A 26,046-nucleotide genomic window follows, 5' to 3' on the forward strand; every position below is an offset into this window, starting at 1 on the left:
GGTCTGAAGCAGGGGGATGCAAGTTTGAGGCCAGTGTAGCAGCTTAGTGAAGCACTAAGCAACTTGGTGAGACCCTGTCTCAAAATAAAAACTGAAAAGGGCTGTGGATGTAGCACCTTTAGGTTCAATCCCCAGTACTAATCAATCAATCATTCATATAGAGCTCCTAAAATACTGTGGTATTCAGAATTCAATATAAGTATATTTTGAGACATCCGTGGAGGTTTTTATATTAGATACTCCTACCTTTCTTTTTACTGGGGAATAATTAGACACCAAAACATTGCTGTTTAGCAAGCAGTTGTTTACTTTTCTTTAATATACTACTATACATAGTTTAATTGCATGACCACATTAAAATAATTTACTGCTAAGCCATGTTTCATGTTTGAGAGTCAGAAAGTGCAAAGTTGCCTATATGTCAGCTGATATTTTCAGTATTTAATAATATGTTAGTTTATGGTATCCTTATTTTCTATATTAATAAGTGAATAAAATGATTAAATATTCTCTAAAATAGGAAGAAGAACTACACTAACCAAATAGTAATATTTGTTGTTTAAACCAGCTTTACCTGGTGTATTGGGAGCAACAATGATTTCACATGAAGACATTTTTTCTGTAACTGAAATTTATACCTTTAATATTCAGAATGTTCTTATTTCTCAGCCATTTTTATGGAAATATTTCCGAATTATATGTTACCCTTCCCTGCCTTCTCAAAATTGCTTATGCAGCTGAGTGAACCAAAGGACATATGAAGCCTTTACAAACACCAAAGACATATTTCGAGGTCCTTCAGAGAAGAAGTGTCGCCCTTGTGTAGTTATAGTGTTTATTATTTTAATAGGGTGGTGCCCTTGGGGTGACTACCATGGGTGAGAATGTTTTATTTGAAAGTAGAACCTCTTGGAAATTTTGGTAACTACCTACCCTCCTGTCAAACATCAAAGAGAAGTGACTTCTTAGCTGGGTGTGGTGCCGTACTCCTGTAATCCCAGCAATTTGGGAGGCTGAGGCAGGAGAACTGCAAGTTTGAGACTACCCTCAGCAACCTAGTAAGACCCTAAGCAACTTAGTGAGACCCATCTCTAAATAAAAGATAAAAGGCCTGAGGATGTAGCTCAGTGGTAATGTAAAGTGCCCCTACATTCAATCCCCAGTTTCAAAGAAAAAAAGAAAGAAAAGTATTCACATCTTACTCATAGTATTTCTCTCTTTCTCATGTGTTAGTTTCTGTTTTCCTTTTCTTTATTACTTCTAATTTGTAGTATTTGAAAATTTCCAGAAGTTACTAATGGAACACAGATATTAGTTCATCTTTGTTTTACACACAATCAGATATTCATATTCTTTAATTAGGTAGCATAGTGGCTTCATTTTCTTCCTGTAGGAAGAAATGCAACAGAATTTTCCCATATTTAGGATTTCTCCGTTTCATTCTAAGTTTCTCTCTCCCTAAATTCTTATAGATTGAAACTGGAAGGACAATTGTGGATAAGCAGGATAATTGTACTGCTTTTAAACCACATTTCTTATACAACCTTTTGTTTATATAAAAGGGACCAGTGTTACAGGTATTCCACAATAGATTACATGAGACATTTATACTTGAACTATAAACTACACATGGTGTGTGACCATAGGCACGGATGTTGCAACAGTGTGTAGTTTCTGAATAATATTCTCTGTGGGTTATTTTAAATAAGTAATATGAGAAAGTAAGAAACAAGATAATGGTTAGCAGCAAAGAAAATAGAGTGTTTTCTTGCATGTGATAAAAATTTTATCAATGTCCTTTCATTAATTTTCATGCATTTAGGGAAAACATTGACTCTCTCAGTCCTTCACACCCTCCTTATTATAACACATATATCTACCTTGTTCAGATACGAAAATTCATTAAGTAAAAATCTTGCTGGAAGTATTATAAAATTGACTGATTATCTCTGGGACTGTCAGAATTCTTACCTTATTAGTAATTGGAGAGGTTTCTTTCTGTCCTGTTTTTATAATAGCCTGACTAGGCTTGAAGTTTCTTACCAAATGTTTTGCCATTTCCATAATAATGGATCTTAATAAAGTTTTTTTTTTTTTTTTAAATCATCCTTTAAAGGTGTGGGTAAAATGAAGAGTGACTAAATTAGAAGGAATCCTGGAATTTTATTCATAATTGCTGAGGGTACTATGATGGGCTTTTGACTACTTTACATCTTGGGCTTTTCTGTCAGGATTTTATGTTAAAATTGAAAATGCAGAGCCTTTATCTGTTATAGTAGTCATTAGCATCACGTTCTAAATGCTAAAGGATTTTGTAAATTTTGTCAGAGAAAGAAATAACAGAATATTTTTTTTACTTCTTCTGTCAGCAGAGAGCTGGGGAAATTTGGTAGGTATGTAGATATAAAACAATTCAGTGTAGCCTTTAAATTTCTAGAGTACCCAGATCCCAATTTGTGAAAGGTGTATTCAGCAGCCACCTGTACTGAAGAACTTCGGAGGAATTACTAGTTAGATATGCTGGTGTGATGATGCTATGGACAGAAATCAAGGCAGGCCAGCCTTTGGATTTTGAAAAACAAATTGAAACTAAAAAGATAATTTATTCTAAAGTTCTAAAAGCATGTGTACTACTATGGAAAAAAATTAGAATTATCTAAAAATAAAGATAAGGAAATGGAATTATACTCAATGTTTTCCCTAAATGCATGAAAAAAAGAAAAATTTAATGATTTTGAATAGTGTGCAGTACATTCTGTGTAATTAATTCAGTGTCCATAACCTATTTTATGCTTTATTAATAAGTTAATTACTTCATTTTTTTCTTATATTTCTTGTTCTATATTCAAAAAGTTCTATGATTCTTTCTGTAAACTATATATGCTTAAAGATTTCTTTGTAAAACTACTCTATGAAAGTGGAAAGTTGAGAACACAGAAATGTTTTTACCAGGAGAATGGTCATGTAAATGCCAGTACATCTATATGATGTGCTCTTTAAAATCTGTTCATGAAGAATATTTAATGGCAGCTAAAATTCTTTTGGTGGACTGTGAACCAATGTAGAGTGAATGGTGGTTAGTAGCAATCATCAATAGCTATGTTTTTAAAAAATATTTTTATATTTTCCTATAATTCTAAAATTTTCTATAGTGAAAGTATATTCTTTATATTGAATAAAGAAAAAGGTAAATAAGAAGAAATTGAAGACACAAAGGGGATTTCAAAACAACTTTAACCCACAATAGCAAACAGTTTGCCAAGATATATGACCCCAAATTTAGGAACCTATTCCTAAACTACTGTTCCTTCTGTAATTTGCTCTTTCTATTTTTAAGACACTCTAAGAAAAAAATAAAAGAAAAATTTGTACTTAAGTCAATTTTAAGTTACTTTGTCTAGTGTCACTGTTAGTAACAGCAAATGATAAAGCACTTGTGTATGGCTTTTGAATGCATTATAAGACTATTTTTCTTTTTTAGTTGTTTGGGTTTGTTAGTATTACTTTGTTTAGGTCTGAAAGAATAATTGTCTGGGACAAAATAAAAATAACAAGGTTGGGATATACTATTTAAAGATGTCTCTGATGGAATTATTTTTTAGTAGTGAAGATGAGTAAGCTGTGCCTAGAATTTTGGAAGTATTTTAAGAGATTGAATTTTCGTTCCTTCCACATCAAAATAGTATTTCTAACTATATTGTCAAAATAGAAAAATATTTTTCATTTTCCAATCAAGAGGGTCCATATCAACAAAATCCTAGCTGTGATTAATCAGAATTTAAATAAACACTTTACTATTATTCAACCCAAGTTGTTTTATGCTTATGTATGAAGTATGCATTTTTATACAGAAGGGAGATAGTGATTAAAAGGCATACTAGACTAAGTTAGCCTGGTTCACAGGCTGTGAATTTAATACTTGCCAGGAGATGATTCCATGCTTGTTGGCTATTATTATTTTCCCCAAACAATTCCATTATCACTTATGGGAAGCAGAGAATGATAAATGCTCTAGTGATCTGAAAATGGAGATTAGAATTGTGGAAGAATAAGATTAGAGGAATTGGTTGGGGGCGGGGGAGGGGGCCAGGGAGTCATTTTAGGGAATGATATAAAGTGCTAGAGTAAGGGGTGGCCACATCCCTTTGTCAGGTCTCAGCTTTAGAGTCATTTGTTTTACCTGATGACTACAGGTGCTGGGGAAATTCTGTTACACTACAACTGAAATCCTTTAAAATGCCAAAAAGAAAAAGAAAATGCAAATACAGAGACAGTGTTGGAGTTTAAGGGAGAAAAATGTGTATTTTGTTTCTCCTTGAGGGAAACAGGGCAAACTTTTTATTCTTTAAAATAAGCGAATATATTTGGATGTAATGAGTATTTAATATTCATGAAACTTAATGATATGGGCTGGGTTGTTTGACATTGTGCCCAGTGTCTTTTCTTCTAAGACTTTCAAACAGGAAAAAGAAAAATATAATTTCGGATTACTCAAGTATATTAAAGTGAGCCTTCATATGAAAATCATCTACTATCTATTTCAGTTTTGGGTTTGTTTTGTTTTATTTTGCTTTGTTTTTGGTTCTGGGGATTGTACCTGGGGTGCTTGCTTAATCACTGAGCCTCATCTTGAGCCCTTTTTATTTTATTTATTTATTTTTTTTAATTTTTGAGACAGTGTCTCACTGAATTGGCTAAGGCCTCATAAAATTGGTGAGGCAAGCTTTGAACTCAGGATCCTCCTGCCTCAGCCTCCTGAACTGAGTCACTGGGATTACACATACGCACTTCTGGGCCTGACCTGTTTTCAGATTTTCACAGGACTTGAATTTTACCAACAATATAAATCATTGCAAAGGTTTGGTTATCCTAATTGTAGAATTGTTCATAGAAACAGCAAAAAGTTCAGCAAAGAATAATGCATTACCATCCAAAGGTTATAGTTAAATTATCTACTTTTACATGGAAATTTTACTATAATTTAGAAGAACTCAGGAAAATTAATGTTATGGGGAATTTAGTCTATATAATCAATAAAGATGAAACAGTTATTGTTCCTTCACATAATAATATTTTTTTCATAAACTCTTTCTAACTAAACCCACTGAGGAGAACAGTAAATAATCACCTACAGAACACAATATAAATGGTGCTAAGCAAGCTCTGCTTCTAATTACATTTACAAAGCTGCAGAGAATCCGCTTGTCTTTAAGTATCCAAAAGTTCAAGTTTATTACTTTGCCGCACACATTGGTTCAGATATGTGTTCTGAGGATTTTCATTATGCCCTTTCAGTATCTAACAAGCTGTTCACCCATTTCAAATCAAGTCTATCCAATTATTTAAACAAGCTAAGAGTATAGTTAACTGCTTAAACATTAGTTAGTAATTAATCCAGTCTAGGACTAAAGTCAGATTCTAAAGGTGATGGGTGATGGGCTGTTGACTCTGTCAAAATTATGTGTCCTTTTTTAGGCAATGAAGGAAGTGGGAAATATTTGCAGAGGAAAAAATGCCTAGAGGAGCATAAATCCTATTTGGCAATCTTTGCAGTGTGTGCAACTAGCACTGAAAAAATGTCTGGAAGTCACTAAATGAATGAAGTCATACACATCCCCTGTGTGTGTGTAGTGGGGGTGGGGATATTGTTTTAGCTAGGAACTGTGTGAATTGCTTTTCTTTTTATTCTTCTTTTTAAAGGACAGTAGCCAGATCATCAAAGTATTTTTAATCAGAGAGCAGTTTTGCTAGTTCTAAGAATACATAATAAAAATGGTGGGTCTTGATCTGCAGTGCTACAGTTCTGTGATGTAAATAGTTTTAAGTCATAAATGCTTTCTGTTCTGTTTATGATTATTTCAGAATTGATTTTGTTCCAGAAGTTCTGAATTTGTAATCACATGAGGCTCTGTGACTTTTTGGGTAGAATTATCCTTTTATTGAGATCTCTAGCTGCTTTAAAATCAGTTTATGATTATGGAGATTCTGCTTTTTCCTTTTTCAGTTTAGTAATAATGGGAAAAAATTATACTTACCCCAGTGAGCCAAAAGGTAGATGAAGAAGAATCGTGAAATTACCAAGAAGAAAAGTTTCTTAAAATTGTCATGCAAGGGCTAGGGCACTTGCCTACATCTGCAAATCCCTGGATTCAGTCCTTAGCACCATATACACACAAAAAAAAATTCATATAAAATTAAGTCAAATTTTATTGAACTAGTTTAAGTTATTTTGCACAAAATGAGAAAGATAGAAAGTTTTCAGTTTAGCAAATGTCATGACAGTTTTCAGGCATATCTGAGGCATGGTCAAGAAGCTTCTGCTTAGCCACTCAGATTTATTTTATTTTACTTTTCTTTTTAAATTTTTTAATTGACATAATATTTGTGTATATTTATGGAGTATAGTATGGTAATTTGATATATGTACTTTAATGTATAATTAATAAATCATTTCCATATCCTCATTTATAATTTTTGCAATTATATAATTTCTGAAAACTCGGAACTCTTCTACTTACTTAAAAATACATAATAAATTATTGTACTCTATAATTGCCCTACTGTGCTATAGCACACTAATTCCTCCTGTCAACTGTATTTTGTTGCCCATTATCTAAAGTCTCACAATCCTTCCTCCTATCACACCCTTCCTAGAGCTTCTAGTGACCACTGCTATACCGTCTCCTTATATGGGGTGAACATTTTAGCTTCTACCTATAAGTGAGATATACAGTGTTTTCCTTTTTGTGCCTGATTTATTTCATTTACATAACGTTCCATCCATGTTGCCACAAATGATGTGATATTATTCCTTATTATGGTTGAATAATATTCCATTACATATGTACACATTTTCTTTATCTGTTCTTACATTGATAGATACATTGTTTTATTCTGTATCATGATTATTATGAAGTATGCATCAATAAATATAGGCATGCAGGTATCTCTGATAATGATTTTATTTTCTTTGGATATATATAGCCTATAGCCACTCACATTTATTTTTTAAAAGCCTATCCAAAGGGAGGCATAACTCCTCACTAATTAAATTTCAGCTGGTTTTTGACTTCCTTGAAAGCATTATAGGAAGGAAGAGAAAAAGAAACTTGACACTTTGACAAACTGTTGAGTTTTGCTATTGATAAACTATATATCAGGCAAGTAATCAAGGTGAACATCAGCAGTGATGGATCATGTTCATATTATAGACCCTTTGATATGAGATGGTCAAGATGACACTTTCCTTCTGTGGTCCTCTTCCCAAAAATTTATAACCCCAGGCTAATCATTAAAACATCTGACAAATCCCAATTAAGGAGCATTATAAAATATCTAACCAATACTTCATAAAACTCTCGTTCATCAAGACAAATGAGTGTCAATAAACTGTTAGAGCCAAGAGGAAATTTAGGGGGCATGATGACTAAAACTAATGTAGAACTCCAGTTGTGATACTGGGGCAGACAAAGGACCTTGGGTGAAAACTACGAAAATGTGAATAAATTATAAATTTTAATTCATTAATCAAAAGTTTTACACAATGTAACTTCATGTGGATATAAACACAGTTCTATTGTTCCATCCCAGTTAGGTAAGGATAGAATAGCTAACTCTTCCCCAGTGTTGCTGGAGTTCAAACTAAATGATTAGGTATTGACATTAACTTCTTTATAAACGTAAGAAAAGTTAGTAGGAAAATGGCTGAAGGGCAAGCTTAAGACTATAAAGAACAGCATTCAGAAGGAGATGAATATCAAAGCATATTAAGATTAATATAGTAGATTACAAAATTAAGCCTACATCTTCGAAGAGTCAGTAACATAGCCTTGAAAGGGAAACCCCCTGATTTTATCAAAACAGAATATTGTTTATTCTAGTATAGTTATTTGATTAACTATAATGGCTTTTATGTTAAATAGCAATCTGATGATATGAATTAAAGCAGACACAAAGATGAACCAGTTCTTCCAAAATAGAAAAAGTCCTTGCTATTGGATTTAAAACAAACAAACAAAAAATTTGTAGCTGTAGATCAACAGAATGACTTTATTTTATTTGTTTATTTTTTATGTGTTAGTGATCAAACCCAGGGTTTTAGGTGTTAGGCAAGTGCTCTGCCTCTGAGCTATAGCAGTTTTTCTCACCTGACAAATGGAAAACTTATAATAGCATAAAATCTTACCAACTTTTGGCAGAAATATAGACTTTTTTTAGATTTCATTAATTGTTTAAAAAATTAACTTGGAAGATTTCTTTTTTATGTGAAGGTTTAAGAAAAAAAATTATTTGGACATAAACCTATTTATTTTAAGCATAATGTTATTTTTAAACCCCACCCAATTTAACTGGTTTGCAGTAATACAGACTTTATACTGGACACATTTCATATGCAACAAAGCAATTCCTAACTTTTAGAATGTACGAAGTTTTAAGAAGATTTTATAATCTGGATAACCAAGAATGATAGCATTAGTTCATTGTGTATTTTCATCTCCTCAATATGTAGACCAATTTCTTGAAGAATTTTTGAACCTGATTGCAAAGACTTCTGCTCTTCTTCCTAGGTACTTTGCAATGCATAGAAGAAACTTATCAATCTATTCTTTCACAATATTAACCTTAAGGGATAATGGGAGCTCCCCCATCCATTATTCAAAGTTTATTTTAAGAAACGCTCAATAGCAGACACCTTATTCAAAGAGAACTTCTCCTTAATAACCAGAAAGCTTACACTCTGCATGTGGAAGAAATGGCACCATCTTTCTCATTTTATTTTCTAGTGCACTGACAGGCAGAACTCACCAGTCACATCACCAGGATCCTCTCCCCTTGCACAGAGAAGAAAGCCTCACTCGGACCCTCTCCAGATCCCCCATCTCAACCTGCCACCAGTGCCTCCTCGCCTGGACCTAATTCAGAAAGGCATAGTACGTTCTCCCTGTGGTAGTCCAACTGGTTCACCAAAGGTAAACCTATTTCATTAGAAACAGACATAACAATTCTATGTGACAATTATTAATTGCTTAGGTTCTTTTAAATACATTACTCATATTTCTTGTGTTTTTAATTGTTTATGGACAACTTTGATGGGCTTCTTATTTTGTTTATGGTGAGCCCATTATATTCCTTGCTTTATTACCATAAAAGTTACATAATTATTCAGAGAGAGCACACGACTGTAGCCCCCTGATTTGCTAAAATAAATAGCACTGTAAGTATAGTTATTCTGTAAAATGGATTTAAAAGGTCATTATAGGCATTAAAATAATTTGCATGCTGTTATCAAATGATATTTTATACTCATTTTCATAATGTCATGACAAGAAAAATGTGATGGGAGTATATTTGCATAAGGGCTTAAGGTGTGATAAATTATCACCCATGTTTCAAGGTGACTCAGAAGAGAGAATTATATGTACATTTTATACCCAGAGGAATTAATTACAACAAATTACAATATTTGCAAAGTAATTACATTACTGTTTAATATTAAAGGCATAATTCTAACTCTGTAAATTTAAACCTACTGTCTATTTTAGTTTTATGTGGATTCTTTTTTTTTCTAAATTTGATACTAAGGACATATTTTACTTTATTAATTGTAAGATTTAAAAACTAATTCCATTTAGTAATATGCTTTATAATCCAAAATTAGTAGGATGTGCAATAATTTTAGCAGTATTTGCTTTTCCTGAATTATAGTTAATTTGGTTTAAAGCTTATATGAAGACCTATTTAGGATGTGACTTAGGATTATGTAAACATATAACATTATTTTTTTACTGATCTCTCCTAATATTAAAGCACAAACTATTCATTAGATGAACCACATAAATAAAAATCAGATACTATGAAAGACACGGAATATGCTTATAGGTAATTCCATTTAAAATGAGATTGATTTATTTTTCCATTTCAAGAGTCCATGAAAAATTCAAGCACTTCTATAAAAATGCTGCTCTATTATTTGTGATATTTTTCTATTCCCATAATAACTGGTTAAGCAAGAACCAGAATATATTTGCCATGTCAATTCTACTGTATTGTAATAATGAAAACAAAAATTCAAAATAAGTAAAATAATCTCAATGAATTTTGTGGATTCTTTGTGTGTCTCTGCTGAATCCTAGAAATGTCAAAAAAAATGAATTATTGATATGATATTGTAATGTCAATCAAAGTGATGATTTTGATCTTTCTGTATTTTCTATAACATAACATTTGCATTTACATTCTCATTTCTTCAAAAACTCCTAATGAAATGTATTTATGTAAGTTTTCCATTTTTTATTATTTATTTTTTAGTTGTAGTTGGACAAAATACCTTTATTTTGTTTATTTATTTTTATGTGGTGCTGATGATCAAACCCAGGGCCTTGCATGTGCTAGGTGAGCACTCTACTGCTGAGCCACAAACCCAGCCCCAAGTTTTCCATTTTTAAAATTTTTATTAACAAATGACAAAAAGAAACGACTTAGATGTCTATCTAATATTGTTTCTTATAGTTTAGAAAACAAATACAATAAAATAGTAGTCTGGAAGTCATTTCATTTTCTGGTACAATTTTTTAGTTGTCTTTTTCTCTTGTGTCTCTTTAGTCTTCTCCTTGCATGGTGAGAAAACAAGACAAACCACTCCCAGCACCACCTCCTCCCTTAAGAGATCCTCCTCCTCCTCCACCTGAAAGGCCTCCCCCCATCCCACCTGACAACAGACTGAGTCGACACTTCCACCAGGTGGAAGGTGTGCCTTCCAGGGACCAGCCAATGCCTCTTGAAGCCTGGTGTCCTCGGGATATGTTTGGGACTAACCAGTTGGTGGGATGTCGGATCCTGGGCGATGGCTCTCCAAAGCCTGGAATCACAGCAAGTTCACACACAAATGGAAGGCACAGTAGAATGGGCTCTGACCCTGTGCTCATGCGGAAACACAGACGCCATGACTTGCCTTTAGAAGGAGCCAAGGTAAGAAATATGCAAGGTAGCAGCTAAGCATCTACCAACAGGTGGTAGTAGAACTTCAGGTTGTGTTTTTCAGGAGGTGGGAGGTTTTTTTTTTTTTTTTTTTTTCCCTTCCTAATGTGGACTTTCTTTCAAGTCTTTAATTATCTCCAAGTTATAAATAATTAGAAGCTCATTAAAACTATAACTTAAACGAAGTCAGTAAGAAGGTTTTAAGTAATGATTTAATTTTAGTATGGAGACGCTAGACAATTTGCCAGAGATTTTTTTCACCTTTCCTTATTTCATCTGCCAAAATTTCTCCCGTTATTAACTTGGTGGTGGTACACTCAGCACTCAATTGTATTTTTTTAAACTCTTCCTGTTCTTTCAAAGTTAAAAAAAAAATTATACAATTTTATACACATGCATCATAAATCAGCCATTAGAATTTGTTGTTATATAGAACATTACACTTTAGGCAGCTGGGTAAAATGAACTTTTCACTTAATTTAAAATTATGAAACCCAGTTCACTTACAAAAATAAGCTGTTTCCCCATAAAACTGAAAGAGTTTCTCATACTTGTTGAGTTTTCTCTTGAGTATCTTAAGGTATCTTTACACTTATCATTTACATGTACAGGAAAGAATTTAATTGTTCAGAGACCTGAAGAGGCAGCAACAGAAGTCAAGAGTATAGAATTCTTCATAGTCCCTTGGTGAACCTGAACTTAATGATTACTTTTATTTACTTCCTCTCTAAGATCTGATCATTGCCATCTGTGTCCACTGGAAGAAGATTTGCCTCTTTTGAAATGTATAATATTAAAGTGACCCTATCTCCCTTAATTGTAAATGGTTGTTTTAGGGTATGTAATCTATTTCTTTAAAGTAATTTTTTAAAGTTGATGAATTCATCATTGGTGAGTTCATCTTATATTCAGGAAACAAGGAACAAGTGTGAGATATGACATGTATTCAGTTCTTTGGGGTTGTGTGTGTGTGTTGGTACAGTGATAATGCAAACTGCTTATAACACTATATCAGTGGTATTCTAGGGCAGCCAGGATAGAAGAATCAAAACTCTCAGGTGCACATTCTAAACAAAAGGAATGGAGTAGTGGTGGTTTCCTGTGCCTCTGCCAGTGACTCAGCTTGGTACTGGTATTCCCTACTAAGAATATGAGCATTTCTAAAGGTTTCCTGGAGGTCACATAAATGTAATGCAAGTGTTAAAAGAAAGCACTCAGAAAAGCAATTTGATAACCCTCTTTGAATATAGAGAACCTATACTCAAAAAAATTTCTCCACTTAAGAGTCCTAGCTGGAGGTACTCGCTGTTATTTTTTAAAAATTTTCTGCCTTAGCCTCTGTTCATTCATACATGATCACACTAGTCTTGAGAAGAGAGTTGGAACAAGCTTTAATGTGAATAAACTGGTCATACTTCAGCAGCATGTTATAATGTATTTTCTGAGTGGACTTCAGAAACAGTTAAAATATAATAATTATCATAGCCAATTCATTGAAGACCTCTTGTTTCAGGGTTCTTTCAGAAAATATGTTATATTGTTTTAATGCTAATATAAAGCTGCCCTTGTAAGCCCTACAATACTGGCTGTTAATATTTTATGAGATGTTATAGTTTCAAAAATTGGGGTGCAATTTCTCAGATTACAGATATGAAATTTATTTTATTAACTATAGGTATGAAAGATAAAATAGTGATTTCACTTATAAAGATTTCTTTCAGTGATTTTCTGAATTTTCATCTTCTGATCATTGATGTAGATATTATACAAGAGAACATTGAGTGAAATGCAAAATTTCTCTCTCACTCAGAACTGGATTTTTAATCTTTAGTTTAATCTAAATTACCCTCATTAAGATTTCTTAAGATGCAATCTCATATATTATATGTATTAGTACTGTAGTGTTTACATCCTGAAACTTAAATTTAGGTTACCACTGAAATTGGTGTTTCCAACCAAATTAGACTTCTAAGATACCTAATTTTGACCTTGTTGGTTGACTTCTAATGTAGATTATTAAGAAGGATTTATATATATAGTTAATGCATTAATTGCTATAAAACAGAACATGTCTCCTCTTTTATTATCTTTATGAGGGAAAAGTGGTTCCACTTTTATTAGCCCACAGGGAATATCACAACTTACATAAAGTAGAAAAGACTGAATTCCTCTTCTTATTTCTTTTTTGGGGAGACACAGAGGCTGACTTTAAGTAACAACAGACCCAAGACTGAGTTAATCCAGGATCTTGTAGCTCTTAGTTTCTGTGATCCTGGGTTGGAATCTGTTACCAGACTCTGAAACCAGATGTGAGTTTCACTTCCTGCTCTAACATTTGCTGACGTTGAGGTTATGAGCAACTTACTTCATCTTTACCGGCCTACAACCCCATTTATTTTAATCACTTTATAAAGTGGAATAATAGTAGCATGTGGTATCTTGGAGACTAGTTAGCCTCCAAATACCTAATTTCTCATACCTGGTGATTCAGGAATAAAACTGAAAATAACAGCCGGATGTAGGATATCAGAATAAGTTGTAACAGCTGACATTTTCGTTCAAAATAGTTTCTTCTTCCTCCTCCTCCTCTCCTCCTCCTTCTCCTCCTTCTCCTCCTTCTCCTTCTCCTTCTCCTCCAAAATCATTGTATGTTTTCCCCTCTATTTAGCATGGTTTTGAATGCATACTGGGGAAGGACTCAATAATTTGGTTACCATTATTACAGTATTTAAGCTAAGCCTAGATATCTGCTAGAGTAGGAGGTGGATAGTTGAAGGACAGAGGATGAGGGAATTGGAAGAAGAAGATGTTCAGAATACACAGGGTCACAAACAGGTTTTTAATGTATCTTGCTGGCTCTGGCCTTCAGAGGATGGCAAATAAAGTTTAAAATATAGTTATCTATTTATCTTTATAATAATATTAGTTTGAAATAGGCAGATCACAGATAATAAGAAAAGTAGACAGATGAAAAGAAATGAGGATAATTTTGGTTTTTAAAGAGACTACTAATTTTAATGAAAAGGGCTCTTCATACCTAGTGCACAGTTTGTGAGGGACAAAGCTGTGGAGATTTAGATATTTGAAGACTGACTTATTATCTTCACATAACCCATTAATGTCAGCAAATACACTTTTGGGGACAAATAGTAAAATTGCCATTGTTATTATTTGAGGTTTAGTTGTTTTCTTTAGGGATAATACTTTAAATATCACCTTCCATTTTAAAGATAAGAAATCTTAGATAGGTCATAAAAGGGTAAATAAAAGATAAATGTACATATGGAATCACACCAGGGGAATTTTGAAACTATAACCTATGTGTGGGCAAGCTCCCCCTGGCACACACACACACCATTATCTGCTGTCTGTGTGCTGGTTCGCATTGTCCACTAGAGCTACTGGCCTTTTTAATTTGCATCCACTTTCACAAGATAAATGGTAAGGAGAGTTAGAATAAATTAAATTCTAATTACTCTACTTGCTAATTATAGAGAGCTCTGAGGAAAACAATACAAAAGATTAAAAAAAAAAGAAAAGAAACCTCTAATTCATACTCCAAATGAAGTGTAAGAGTTTTCCATGATGTTCATTCACTCTCTTTTCTCTTCCCTCTCTCACCTAGCATTATGAAAAGCTAACTAAGTTAATACTTCAATTTTAACACAAATCTACAAGCTTAGAGTTGTTAGGTTTATTTATCTTGTTTTATGGTAAGAGTTCCTTTCCTGTAGCAATATTTCCATTCTCTGCAATTTTCAGATCCTAGCCACATTATAAACCTGTTCCTTAATAAACTCCCTGTTAGCTAAATATTGAGTGTTATTGTTGTTATTTTTTTTACTTACCTAAGGTGAAAATATTGGAACTAAAATATTTTAAAATATGATAAAAACTTGAAATTTATCTATTACTTCTAAATGTTAACATTGTCCCCAGCTATCATTGTTTGTTCCCTTAAGAGATTAAGGATACTGCTGTATCTTATGTGATAAAAACCATCTTTAACTTGTCATGTTACTTATAGTGACATTGTTCTAAAGATGACCAGCCTTATGTATAATAATCTTTTGAAGATGTTGCCAGATAAGTGCATCATATGATCACTCCCTTTTGATATTGTGGCTTTTTGTACTTTTGATGAAGAGGCATGTGTTAATGAATGACCTTTAACTTATCTGTAAATGTCAAATGCCATCTTTCAAAATATAAGTCCTCTGATTACACTTATCTCCAGGGTCCCAAATGTTTTAACCTTCTGTTTTGGACAGTATCTGAGTCATAAAAAAACATTTTGAATGTTAAAATTAGGATTATATGATACCTAGAAACATGAAAAAATATGAATGTAGGATAATATAGATTTATAATATATTATTGACCTAGACTGTAGTTCTTCCACAAACCTAAACTTTCAGTAATGTATTCTTATTCCCTCAACTTGATTCAGCTATTTAGGTACTTAGGATGTTCCAAACACTATGGGGAATACAAAGATGAATGAAGCATATTCTAGTGAGGACAAAACAGGTATGTGATTAAGTGAAGTGGTAAGGCATATGGGAAGTATCCATAAAAGGAAACATGAAATTCAGAAAGGCAGCATAGAAAGAGAAATAAAGAAAGCTACATTCAAGAGGGTCACTGGCTATGGATATTTAAAGATTGGAGCTTTGTTTTTTTTTTTTTTTTTTTTTTTGTAGGCATGACAGGAAGGAATACACAGAGGTGGAAAAATACGTGTAGTGACATGAGGTGGATTTTGGGTGGAGCATAGGGCATTCAGAGAAGAGGCAGGTGATACAAAACTATGGCTATGTAGGTTGAATCATGTGGAGGTTTTGAATTCTACATGAAGTCATCTTAATTCTGTAGGCAGGAAAGAGCTTTTAAAGTTGTTTTGGCAGAAGAATGATAGGATCGGTATTATGAATGCCAAGCATTTAAGTCATTAGTATTTCCAGTGGAATTTTGGTATATTTGGGACAGTACGCTAAGAAGGCAAAGGATATTTCCTTAGCTGAGGCAATGACGTTTCCTTGTGATACCATTACTGCGCAGATTTGATAAATGATTGTTTGTTTACCATTAGAAAACAGTTTTTCAGAATTCTAAAGCACATAAAATATTTATGTTTAGCTCCAGGAACTTGTGATGTACTGTACCTCCCTCAGGTAGTGGTAGCTATGCCTGATTTAATGAGATGAATGAGGTGGGTTCATGGATTTCAGAATGATGTAGAGCTACATTTTGCCCTCCAACCACTATCAAAAAATGTGTGTGATCACTTTAGATGAATGAAAATATGAACTTCACTTTACTACTATACATTCAGACCTTTATGTAATCTCAGTTTACTGATTAGGAGGAATTCGGTGCATATTTTAGAAGGAATTTATAGGAAGATGAGCCATTAAACAAATTACATAGATTTTCCAAGAGTGTTTCAGTAATTCAATGATCTTCTAGCTGCACCAGAGGAAAGCCATTTCATTGGTTAGTTCTTCTATTAATAAGGTCAGTTAAGCCAATCAAGTCAGTGTTCATTTAATCCCTACTCTGTGTAAAGCACCTAAAGAAATGTGCTGTGAAATAAATTTAAGAGTCTTTTTTCAGTGTAGTGTGAATTCTTGGCCATAAAACATAAATATATAAAGAATAAGCAAAATATCATCAGATGCCAAACACTAAATGAATGTTTCAGAAAAAGCACTGTGACATTTCAGAGTCAAGAGAAATTTTTTAGTCACTGTATATCAATAACAGTATCTTTAAAGTAATTAAGTGAATGTGCTATTTGCACTTTAAAGTATATTAACTGATTATTTCACAAAATTAATTTCCTCAATTTATTGCCTTCACAAAGAAAGAGTTACTTCATTAACTGTACTTTGTGGTTCTATCATTGATACACTTCACTGCCTGTTTGAGTTCTCTTTATGAAGTTTAATGGGAATACATAAAAATATTTTGCAAGCTCTGATTAATACATTTATTCTGTCATTTACATAATGCACACAATGAAAGCATTTTTAATATCAATAGATGATTGAATGTATTAGATTTTGTTTCAGGTATGTTCTCAGTGTTTTGATTATAAAATTATGATTGGTTTATTGCTAAATTAGCTCTAATATCACAAACTATCATTTTAATATGTCCTTTTTATTTGATTGTGACTGAAATTTTATTATGTGTATATATATGTTAGATACTTTGTTCTGAAAGTACAGATTATTGCATGTACAATCCACATTTAATTTTCCAGGATTCATTTTAAATGTATTTGTGACAGAAGCAAAGAGATTTGATTGTAGAAATCTTAGCATTATATTTACTCTGGAAGCTTGCAAAGAGCTCCAATTAAGAATGACTTCAAATGCCCATTATTATAGTGAGTATTTGTGATTTGATATATGTATTTATCAGTTAAAAGGCATTTTTATGGTAAAGGATCTCATTGAACTATGCAATGATTAATATCTGTTAGAAAATTTCTTCTATTAAACTTCAGAAAACTTTGCCATGTTCTGTTATTTGCATGTAGTCAAAACATTCATGATAAAATCACATTATTTAAATTGATATATTTTGTCATGCTATCAGTATAGTATATTGAATGTAATGAGGGAGATTTCAAAAAACAGAAATAGGAACTAAAGACTAGGGCCTGGTTTTTAGAGTGAAAAACTTTAATGCTATCATGTTAGATTTTATAGTTTTTGAAATGCAAACACTGATTAATTTAAAATGTGTTCATTTAACTTGTTTCCTTTCTTATTTTTAGTTGATAAGTAAGGGTATGGATTTTTCAATTTTGAATTTTAAAGCTTCAACACTATTTTAGAAGTATGACAGAGGGAAAAGTTAAGGCTAGATCCTCAACTGAATTACCTTGAACTGTTCAAGTTATATCCTTTTTGCCCCACCGTCAGTCTATCTTTTATATATGAAGTAATAAGAGTTTACAAAAGAGATCCATGATAAAAATCTAGTTATTACTTACAAATCTTAAAATATATTTAATCTTTTCTTGTGATAATGTCTTTGCCAAATTGTTTTCTCCTGTAAGAGGCAACTTAAAAGTTGCCCTAATTTCAAGCTGTCGGTGTAACAAAGAGCAGTTGTTCTGACACTTCCTATAATGTGTACAGGAGAAACCTGGAAATCAGAATTTTCTAACTGGAGTAATGACTTCCTGGCTCTCCATAGAAGCCATGAGCAAGTTAACCATCGTGGCTTGTTCTCACAAACTGAAAAATCACGTAATAGTCCCTCTCAATTATGCTTAAGAGTTATATTTTTTCTCTTTTTCACTCTCTCTTTTAAATCTAACCTGCTACTACTTTGGGTAGTGGTGAAACATCACTGTGATGCTACTGATTTCTAAATACACTATTATATTTCATAAGTTTAAAAAATTGGACATGATATAAATCTTCCTAAATTCTAAGATATGCTCTTGTTTTAAATTCCTTCAGTAGTTAAAGCTATCTGATTTCTTTTCAGGTCTTTTCCAATGGTCACCTTGGAAGTGAAGAATATGATGTTCCACCTCGGCTTTCTCCTCCTCCTCCAGTTACTACCCTTCTCCCCAGCATAAAGTGAGTTTTATTTAATTTGCAGATCATTTGTTCATACATATAAAGACAGGATAATTGTGGTTTTGAGGTTCTCAATGCAGAAATGACACAACAAATAGGAATCGATAATGGAAAAATAATCCAGTTACAGTTATAAACTCAAGTACCAGAAATCAAGATTCTTCCCATTTCTAAGCTGGCAACTGAGTCTCATCTTCTATAGGTTTATCTAATCTCTTGAGATTGTGCATAGGAAAATGGGGCCAGAAAGCTAAATATATCCTGTATTCAAGAAGAGGGTAGGGCAGTATAGGGAGCTGTCTTTCAGTTTCTCTCTCTTCCTCAGAGGCATCACATTTTATCCCTATTCTACAGTTTGACATCAGAAAATAGTCTCCATTTCTTCCAAGTCCCCTGTTTCTCAAATCCATTCAGTCCCTAAGTCCTGCTGATTATTCTTTTGGAGTTCTTTGTATTTAACTAATCTTCCTATTCCTGCCTTTGTCTGGCTGGACACTGAAAGAGCCTTCTATCTGATCATCTCATGTGGTCACGGAATTAGCATCAGTGGATTTAAAGCTAGAAAATGAGTTAATCTGGGTGTCTCATTTGAAAAATGGAGATATAGAAGCACACTTAACACTTGAGTGATTTGAGTGATATGACCCCAGGTTAAAGTCAAGCATCTAGCTCTCTTTCTCCTGCTCTGTTCACTATAGCTAATGTCATTTAATTTTGCTTTCATCAGATCTCTTTCCCACTTTAGAACCACCACTGCTTCTCCCTCATTTCTCTCAAGCTATTTGTATATTCTTCTGATATGTAAGATGCAACAGAATTTTATCCAACTAAAAACTTTGCCAGCAATTCCTAACATTTGCCCTGTAATTATGTCTGTATGATTTTTTTTTTTTTCTGGCTTCATGAGTTTTCTATTTGTTCCCTCTTATTCTCTATCTTTTTAGAAACTTCATCCTTAATGTCCTTGTCTCAAGCTCTATTTCTTGATGAAAACTTCTGTGACTACTTCTGTTTAATGATTAAGACTGATTTGTACTATTTCGTTTAGTTCTGTACATTTCATCATATGTTCTGCTATTTTGTTTTCTAATTTTAAAAAGATAATAAAGTTTTGAAGTCCAAACCCTTGTCTGTATTCTCCAATTCTTCCCTGGAGAATTCTCAATTGTTGATTGATTGATATTAATTTTGTCTTCTGAAGCCCTCATTTCTAATTGAAAATCTTAGCTTCTTAGCTCCTTACTCTGTAGTCTCTGAACTCCCACTACATATAGGAAAAGAAGGATAAGCTAAATCTCAGCCCCCAAGAAATTTACATTCTACTTTGTAAAATAAAATTAAGTATGTGAAATCACTAGAGAAAATTCGTCACTAAATGAAGTAATACAACTTGTTAGATTCAGAGATTTTGAAGGAGAATCTCTTGTAGGCTGTGTAAGTCAAAGATGTTTCCTAGAGGGTACAGTCATGTCCAGAGTCATGAGGAATGACACAATTGGATAAGGTAGTATATGAGGGAAAACATGAGTGTCAACTTGAGAGCGTTCAGGGGACGGTGGGATACAACTAATTGGATTATTTTTCAGTGAACACTTTCCTTGGAGCTGCCACATATTCATCAGACATGGTAGCAGTAACAATTACACATGTTATGTGCAGGGAACTGAAAAATCAGTGCATACACGTGATGGTATTCTAGTCTCAAATGAAGTCTATGTATATTTTATATAATAAAACATCTAAACTTAGTTTTCTCTGTTAATTCAAACAACTTCAGAAAATGAGGGAAATGAAATCTTCAATTAAATTTTCACATTGCTTATTAAATTTATATTGCCAAGTGTGATAACAGGTAGAGGTTGTAGTTTGCTTCATTAGTACTTAATATTGTACCTGCTTCTCCTGTAAGTAAATCAAAAGTAGCAAAATCAGAGTATACTGTATTTTACTGATATTTTTCTAATACTTTAGTTTGTAAGATCAGCCATCTCATTATGCTTTCTTCCCATTTACTCTTGATGTTTTCCTCAAAAACAATTCAATTGTTTTACCTAGAGAAATATTTTAATAATGCATACTTAACAGCACATTAGTTTTCTATTTTGCATGCTGCAAATTAGCCATATTAGTAATAAGTGTGTTAGATTTTAATGGCACACTTATTTTTTCATCTTCTTTTTGTTTTTGATTCCATAGGTGGCAGTTGTTCATTATAAGAAGTATGTAAATTATATGAAAGAAACAACACATCTGTATACCATATATATCAATGTCCAAAGTTATCATTTGGACAATTTTAAATTTAGACATTTTTAACACCAGTTAGATAGTATTGTAGAGATAATTTCATGCCCTCCTTTGCCACAAACATTAGTATAATTGTAAGCATTTTTCTTAATTGTTTATACACTATTTATTATGAAACCAGCATGGAATTTTGAAGTGAATAGTAGAATAAAATCAGACTGGTTTCTGAACTTTGCTTTAGTATAAAGTATTTGTCTTTCTGTGAAGAAGGTAAACTTCTCTGGACCTTACTTTCTCCATCTGATTAATCAGAGGATCAGTTTATCTTAAATAATCTCTCAAATCCTTTTAAGGGGCCACATCTTAGGTTCTACACAATATATTTTTTAAAGTTTATTTATGGTGCTAATTATATAGAAATTTTAGAACATGAATGTTCATTTATACTTGGTTGATCACAACCCTTTCCTGAAACCAGTATAAATTGTATTAATAGCCAGTATAAATTAATAGCCAGTATAAACCAGTATAAATTGTATTAATAATAATATTAATGATAATATTATTATTAATATTATTATAACATTGGATATGATCATTATCATCATTATTTGTCTGCTTTGGCTTCATTAGAGTCTACAGCCAGAGTACAATGATAATATATCCTTGGTTCTGGAGGGTCACAGAGCAAAAAAGTCTTAGCAAAATCTCACTTACTGAAATGGGGATGTTGGACATTCAAGTACCCAGCTATGTTAATGTGTTTTGCAAACTCAGACTAAAGCAGAATCTTATAGTTATCCCACATGTTGACAATCTCAAGGTTAAATTCCAGAATATCAAAGCTATCATTTAGCTTTTAATCTATACTACCCTGTTTTATATTTATTGAAGTGTATTTGTTAAATATTTGATACTGTTACTATCATCTTTATTTACTTAATGGTAGAGGATAATCTGTGATGAGGTTTCCTTTCTGGCCAAACTTTGTATGACTTATATGACTTGCAGAGGTAATTTATGTTGATACCTATAGTAATATAGAATTTATTTGTAAAAAACATATGAAGTTGTAAAAGTGGGCAGAAATTATAATTATTTTATAGGTATTCTTAATTTTTTGAAATAATGGTTTTTCATGATGGTTTCTATTTAATTAACATCATTGACAGAGTTATAAATATGAAGTTTGGGTAAATACTTTAAATATGGATAATATTTATTTTTTAGAGGAGGAATAAAAATCTTATATGAATTATTTTTACTTTGCTTTTCATATTATGTATTTACTAATTTATATTTATGTTGAAATATTTGATTATTTAAATTAAACTAAATGAAACTCTGGGCATTATATATTGTTAGATTAACAGATATTATTAAAGTAATAGTAGAGTTTTTACTTCTAGACAAGATAATGTTCTAGAGTGCTAAGGAATATAATTTCTTTATAAGAATTATTTTTCTTGTATCTTGTCATTTAGAAGTGTGGACCTTTCATATTCTGGCATATTTATCATAGGTTTTCAAATATCTATGAATCAGTATTATATTTGGCTTATGTTTTTTTAATAAAAAGAGATGTTATTATTGATTAGTGTTATGCTTTTTTATAAACAGATAAGGTACTGATGTTTTAGGATCCATGAATACAGAATCCAAATTTTGTGTCAATATTCCATTTTCATCTCGTTGCTGTTCAGCAAGCAGTTGGAGATTCAGCAAGAACAAGATAAAATAAAATCCTCTTTGGAATTTATGGTCTCATTAAGGAGAACAGAAAGTAAACAAATAACTATATTGTATCTTGTCAGCTAGTGACTCTTAGGAGGAAAAATAAGCCCAGAAAGGTAAATAATGACAGAGAGTTCTTACTCTCAATGAGGTCCTAAGAAAAAACCCTTCTGAAAAGGTAACATTTAAATAGAAACACCTAAAAAGCAAGGGAGCCAGCTGCCAGAGTATTCATGTCCGGTGTTGACACAGGACAGAACACAAGTTCAAAGTGACTTCAGATCTGTTTTTCTAGTCTCTAGTCAGTTAAATTGCTTATAATTAAAGCTTATCTGAAAGCTTAATTGTATATCACACTGACTTTTCTCAATATCATGAAAGAACCTTCAAAAATAGCATATATATTTAACTCATTTTAATATTTTTGGGAAATGATTTATATGTGGCAATCATGCAATAATCATTTCAGTTATTGCTGTCTTTTGTTTTCCCTTTTCTCTGGGTTATGATCTCCCTGAGTTAGGTATGTTCCTTGTTTGGTTTGAAATACTGTAGCACAAGAAATGTAGAATAATGTTTATGACAAGTCCTCAAGATTCTGTTTTAATTAAAAATAATTTATTACTTTACTTTTAAATATTATTAAATGAAAAGAGATTCATATGTGTAGAAAACAAGCAAAACAGTTTCACAATTTCTGAACAGCAAAATTTTTCTACAAATGATTGATCTTTTATTGCTTACTGGCTTACTCATTTCTCTATTAGCCATTCATTATTTTTGTCTAAAAAGCTTGTAAGTACTCAGGTACAAGCATACCATTCAAATCTTCAGTGGACCCAAAGGCCCTAAAATGTTTTGTAATTCAAGACAGAAATATAAGAGTAACATAGTTTAGTCTTTAGAAAACAAAGCATCAATGAATGGTCATGTATTAAATACACATTATGGAAAGATTAATTGAGGTTTAAAGAAATCATTGAATTTAAGGATCAGTATAACAGGAGTTTCACATATACATAATAAAATGGATGTTTATGCTTATTTATTTTTCTGGGAAAGCTAAGGAGTAATTGAGGTGTCAGAAATTACTCAATTTAGGAAAGAAAACTACTTGGTAAGGGTGATGTTCAAGATATAAATTAAAAGGATTAAAGCTGATAGAGAAGTTGACCCCTCAGATTATATGCCTCACCCCAGGAATATGAAAATGAATATGAAATGCCCTGGAGGAATGCATTTGTGAGTCTTTAGTTTTGAAATGTAAAAGTTTCTGGTTAAGTACAACATTATAAAATATCTCCTGAGCATTCATGTTTCTTGGTGTATTCCAATGTGCATATGTAGACAATGAACATGTTAGGAGAAGGCTTCAATAACTAATACGCAATGATGAATTCAATAAATGTACATGTTTCAGGAAAGATGGTTTTGCATGTTTTAGAGAGTATGTCCCCATGCGTTGCCAGAATCTTAACTCAGGAATGAGAGCAACCATAACAGAACACAGGAGCAATGTATGATGATAATATAAAATTAGTACAATAATAGATAAATGGCAGCATGCTTTAGTTGGTCCCTTTAGGTTGGAACCAGCCAAATTTGATTTGTCCTTAAAATTTTTCATTAGCTAAATCAAAAACTGAAATTTTCCCATGTTCCATAAGCTAGAATTCTTTTATCCTGCCAAAGAAATATATATATGAGGAAATAGTGAATAATTATAAATCTAATTGTTTTACCAATTATTTATTTGCAAGTAAAATTGAGCCTACTTTTTTGAGTTATTGAAGGGGGGAAAGTTCCACCTGCAATTACAAATAGGGTAATTTTCTTAATTTCATTTTTTTATTTGGTGCTGAGAATCTAACCCAATGCCTCACACACATTAAGCAAGCACTATAACACTGAGCCACAATCCTAGCCCACAAATAAAGTTTTTACATGGACTTTGTGTTTGATATTTCAGAGAAACAAAGTTCTTTACACTTTTTACCTTTGTCTTCTGTTTCCATTTGCAATAGAAACTGCTTTCATTTTTTCCTTTCAGAACATTTTTTAAATATATTTTATACCTTTATTTTATTTTTTTGTGTGGTGTTGAGGATTGAACCCAGTGCCTCTCCCATGTGCTAGGCAAGCACTCTAATACTGAACCGCAACCCCAGTCCCAGAACATTCTTTAAAAAAATTTAAAGTAATGAAAAAGTGTGCTGTGTTGATATTCTAATTAATTGGCTTGTTTTTGATTCAAGCAGAGTATTATAATTGTAGGAGGATTTTATATTGAACAGCAAAATCTGAAACTTTAAAACTTGATTAAAATGGTAATAAATGAGAAAAAAAAACATTTTGTCATATTTAGGTACAAGTTCCACTTGACATGTTTTTTACATTTCTAAATATAATTCACCAAAATCCATACTAAAGTTATCAATCCATAACTAGGAAGTTTTACTAGTAAGTTGTTATTATTCAGTAGAATATTAGATGAGTTTTTTTTCCAGAAATGCTTAATCAATTGATTTGCAGCACAATAAAAGAGTAGATGAAATTTACATACACAGAATTCTTTGTCATTAAAGGTAACATATAACATTAGCCAAAACAGGTGTTATTTTAAAAATTGTCCATTGACTCAAAATGAAATGCTTCTTTGTAAGCTATTGAATCTTTGGAAGTAACCTACAGATATTAGAACATTACTGACATTGATGTGGTTATTGAATAGTTGGTCAAAATATTTCCTTTTCCTTTGTGCAGTACATGCTTTTGTACCATAGGGGAAAAAAAATGATCCATTATGAATGAAAGTATGTGAGGACATGGAAAAGATTTACATAGTACTCATTTCATTTTGTAATAGAACCTATTCTGGTACCTGAGACAGCTAAATTGATGTCTGTGTGAACAAGTGCTTATGTAAAGTAAAGTTTTAAAACCCTTCTCTAATGCCATTACTATTCTATAGCCCACCTACCTTCAAGGTTTAACCTTGGAAGTAAATCATAGTCGGTGTAACCCTTCGCTGATTCTTGAGGTTCTTAGTATGTGCTCTGGGCTGTGACAGCAGACCTTCCAACACTGTAACACTGTACTTTCATCTCTCCAATTACTGTCATTTGAATTCTAACATAGCTCTAACAAATGAAAATGCAAATATCATCTTGAAAAATTCTTCAAAGGGGTAAAAATTAACTTTTGAAAAATCTTAGGAAAGATTTTTCTTTGAACTTCATAGAGATTTAACTATATGGTTGAAACTTGAAACCTTTAGGTCTTTCAAAATATCTTCCTGTAATGGGCAGAAAGAACCACCCACTCCCCACCAAATTGTTTTTCTATTCTAACTACCACTAAAGAGAAAATCTGAAATGTTCCAATGTGCAAAACTTTTTGTGCATATGTTAGGAATGTTCAGCTGCCAAAGTTTTTGCAAATATTTCAAAAAATTTTTAAAAATTCTTAGAATACTTCTGTTTCT

The 26,046-nt window shown here is 32.3% G+C and overlaps 1 protein-coding gene across 4 annotated transcripts in view; it reads left to right on the plus strand.

Annotated features, from left to right (window-relative positions):
• Cblb (Cbl proto-oncogene B) overlaps positions 1–26,046 on the plus strand; it is a 205,089-nt gene that overhangs the window by 147,749 nt on the left and 31,294 nt on the right. For all 4 annotated transcript variants that reach the window (XM_046455296.2, XM_046455295.2, XM_046455298.2 and 1 more), the window contains exons 11-13: positions 8,784–8,969; positions 10,603–10,968; positions 18,487–18,581. In XM_046455296.2, coding sequence (XP_046311252.1) covers positions 8,784–8,969; positions 10,603–10,968; positions 18,487–18,581 — 647 coding nt within the window. The remainder of the gene's footprint in view (positions 1–8,783; positions 8,970–10,602; positions 10,969–18,486; positions 18,582–26,046) is intronic.

Source organism: Marmota monax, unplaced genomic scaffold (assembly GCF_021218885.2).
Source record: "Marmota monax isolate L192 unplaced genomic scaffold, Marmota_monax_Labrador192_F-V1.1 WCK01_AAM20220418_F8-fsc00053, whole genome shotgun sequence".
In the NCBI taxonomy this organism is placed as follows: domain Eukaryota; kingdom Metazoa; phylum Chordata; class Mammalia; order Rodentia; family Sciuridae; genus Marmota; species Marmota monax.